Below are 3,588 nucleotides of genomic sequence, written 5' to 3'. Positions count from 1 at the left end.
AACCGCCAAATCAAATTTAAATATTAAATCACATATAACATTATAATAATGAATAATATTAGTATAACATTATTATAATACTATTATAATATTAACATTATAAAATGCTGTCTGGGTTATTATGTTAAGAATATTGTATTTAAATAATTATTCAATTATTAATCTATAGCAATAATAACCTAAGAGGAAAATTGTAAATCTGTTACTGGTACAATGCAGTAACTAGTAAGCACACTAAATGATGCTTTACTATTTAATTTTATTGTTAATGTTCTTGTATTCTAAAGCTTTTGGAATACATTGTAGTCACAATATTATTCCCATTACATGAATATAATTTTATACTAAATTTCAATTTTTATATATATCATAATACCTATAATTTATATGAAAGAAATATATTTATTTCATTTTTCCTATTTTTACCTAAAATTGTTATGTACTGTATTGTCTGGATTGACATACACACAGCATTTATCTATACATGTAAAACCCTTTACAACTGTTATCTGTATTACTTTTTATTTCCTGTGGAAACTTTCATACCTATTAATGTAGCATTTTCTATATGAACACTTAGTTGCTTGTCTGAATATTGATACTGGTCTTTAAATATTTTAGCACATTTTAGCACATTTTATAATTTATATTTTAAACACCAGTATGTCTACTTCACCAACTAAACAACAAATAAAAAAACCCTATTACCGACAAAAGTATAATGCTTCCTGGGAAAATGACGAACAATTTAAAGGATGGTTAGCAAGAAGTAAAAAAGGTATGAATCTTATTTAATTTACTTTTTCATTTTTGTTTGAATATTTCTGAAAACAATAATTAATTGTTTGTTTAATAGGTCAGTACTTTTTCCATTGTACATCATGTCAATTTGATGGAACTGCGGGTAAATCCGAAATTGAAAAACACGCCAAGGGACAAAAACACTTAAAACTGGTGGAAGGATGTAAAAGTCAACAAACCATAACTGAACTTCTAAACAATTCTGTTCATGCAAAACTTGAAAATACTGTAAATATAATAATTTTATTATTAATGTAATGTAATAATAATAATTAATATTACTTTCAGGTTAAACATAGTGAAATGCATTTGGCAGCATTTATTGCTGAACATAATTTGCCTTATACAGTTATGGAACACTTACCCAAATTGGTTCAAAAAGTATGTCCTGATTCAAAAGTAGCTTTGAAGTTAAAATGCGGCAGAACAAAAACTGAAAGCATCGTTACCAATGTCATCGGAGCAGTAGGTAAGATCAGTGTTATTGATTTGATGCAGAAAAACAAGTTTGCCATTATAATAGACGAAAGCACGGATACATCTACAATAAAACACATGGCAGTAATCGCTAGAATAGTAGACAATAATCTGTTGGTGCGGGATGAATTTGTTACTCTCATAGAAGTAGAAAAAGCCACTGCTGACGCTTTATATGATTTAATTATACATTTCTTTATACAAAATAAAATTCCATATAAAGAGAATATGATAGGCTATGCAGGAGATGGTGCCAACAATATGATGGGCAAACACCATTCATTAGCTACTAATTTATTGAAAGATGTGCCAGATTTATTTATTATGAAATGTATATGCCATTCTTTTCATCTATGCGCTTCATATGCTTGCTTAAAATTACCACGATTTGTTGAAGATTTTGCAAGAAATGTACATAACTATTTAAATAATAGCTCTAAAAGACTCTTAGAATTTAAAGAATTCCAAGTTTTCTGTAATATAAAACCACATAAGATTTTATACCCAGGACAAACGAGATGGCTATCACTATTGTCGGTAGTTAATCGCCTTATTGAACAATATAATGCTTTAAAACTCTATTTTACTAGTGCAGTGTTAGAAGATAAAATTTTAAATGCACAAACAGTATTAGATTCGTTATCAAATCCATTTAATCTTTTGTACCTGCAATTCCTAGCATATGTTTTGCCATTCTTTGTAGATCTAAATATTGAAATGCAATCAGAAGGAATAAAAATACATCTGGTCTATGACCGTATAGGAACACTGTACAAAGAAATCTTAGAATGCTACATTAAAAAAGATTATATTAGAAATAAAAAATTATATGAAATTCAATACAAGAATCCAAGTTACTATTTGCATGAAAATAATTTGTTTTGTGGTGGTACTGTTTCTGCATCTATTTGCTCTCTGTTAAAAGAGAAAAAAGTCACAGCTTTGCAAATATCGGAGTTCAAAAATCGCTGCCTCAGCTTTTATGTAGAAGCAACACAACAAATTAATGTTCGATTCCCATTTCAAAATATGGAAATGTTAAAACATTTAAAAATCCTAGAACCAAAAATTATTTTTAATTCTGAAATTTGTTCACTTGGTCCACTGGCATCACACCTTCCAATACTTACCAAAAACGTCAACTTGGATGATCTCGATCGGGAATGGAGGAAACTATCCAACATGGAAGGCGTTGAAGACTTGACTGCAGATATGGATGTTTTAACATTTTGGATAAAAGTGATTAATATTACAAAAGGGGATAATACTAAAATGTTTCCATTGTTAAAAGTCGTAATCAAAAACATAATGACTCTTCCTCATTCGAGTGCATGTGTTGAACGAATATTTTCATGTGTTAATCTTATTAAAACAAAATACCGTAACCGATTAAACACACACAATTTAATAGGATTATTACACACAAAACGTGTGATAAAAGACTCAAACTGTTTTTCATACGATTTTGATAATAAATTTATGGATTTGTTTAACCAACAAATGTATGAATTTAAAAAAATGTGATTTGTTAATAACTGTTATGACGCTATATGACATAAGTAATGTTTATTATTACTTGAATATTTTTATATTTGATTTTTATATATTTGTAATTTGAAAATTATGAGATTTATGTTTAGTTTTAGATGATTTATACTTCATAATAAAAGTTTCTTATAATGTATTATGTAACCATTGGAAGTTGGAACTGTTGTTATTTATGCTAATGAGTTTTACATTTTAAATTGTGGTTGGGGGGGGGGTGGGGGGCAAAGCCCCCCACAATAATCTGCTATCACAAGATTACAGGGAAATAATAGGGAAATATTGATATAAAATCTAGGGCATTTATGAAAAATCAGTTGGTAACCCTGGCGCCGATTATTATAGTATGAACGTTCGTCTAAGACGTTTCGCGTCATGATAAAATTAATACGCGCAATGCTGCCGTTATATTTTAAATATCCAAGCGTACCCATAAACTAACGATTATAATTTAAGTCACTGCTTACCTAAATATATTTACCAATATATATATCGTATAAACTGTATTATAACATAGCTTGATTTGTATTTATAACATAAATACTTATTAAAATATTATATTTATAGTCAAAATTACGAACATTTGCAAATCATTTTGATGTCAGAAATGCACATTCTTTTTTTTTTTACATCTAAGAATAAAAAATTAAATACAAGATTTCTGATATGTTTCTACCATAATATTATAACAATCATGAATATTGCAGAATTACTTACTAATAAGTATTACTTACCTAACAACTAACCTACCGCTAAACAATAGGT

The 3,588-nt window shown here is 28.1% G+C and overlaps 1 protein-coding gene across 1 annotated transcript; it reads left to right on the top strand.

Moving 5' to 3' along the window:
* Positions 1–663: 663 nt before the first annotated feature.
* Positions 664–3,202, top strand: LOC111027527. Its single transcript, XM_022305926.1, has 4 exons — positions 664–778; positions 857–1,029; positions 1,090–2,286; positions 3,122–3,202. The coding sequence occupies exons 1-4, from the start codon at positions 664–666 to the stop codon at positions 3,200–3,202; spliced, it is 1,566 nt and encodes a 521-aa protein (XP_022161618.1).
* The last annotated feature ends 386 nt before the right edge of the window (positions 3,203–3,588 follow it).

This window comes from Myzus persicae, unplaced genomic scaffold, assembly GCF_001856785.1.
Source record: "Myzus persicae strain clone G006 unplaced genomic scaffold, MPER_G0061.0, whole genome shotgun sequence".
Classification (NCBI taxonomy): domain Eukaryota; kingdom Metazoa; phylum Arthropoda; class Insecta; order Hemiptera; family Aphididae; genus Myzus; species Myzus persicae.
This window is presented reverse-complemented; position numbering and strand designations above follow the sequence as displayed.

Coding starts and splice junctions, on each gene's coding strand:
- LOC111027527 (XM_022305926.1), top strand. CDS start 664: ATGTCTACTTCACCAACTAAACAACAAATAAAAAAACCCTATTACCGA. Junction 779..856: donor GTTAGCAAGAAGTAAAAAAG/GTATGAATCTTA, acceptor TTTGTTTAATAG/GTCAGTACTTTTTCCATTGT. Junction 1,030..1,089: donor ATGCAAAACTTGAAAATACT/GTAAATATAATA, acceptor TATTACTTTCAG/GTTAAACATAGTGAAATGCA.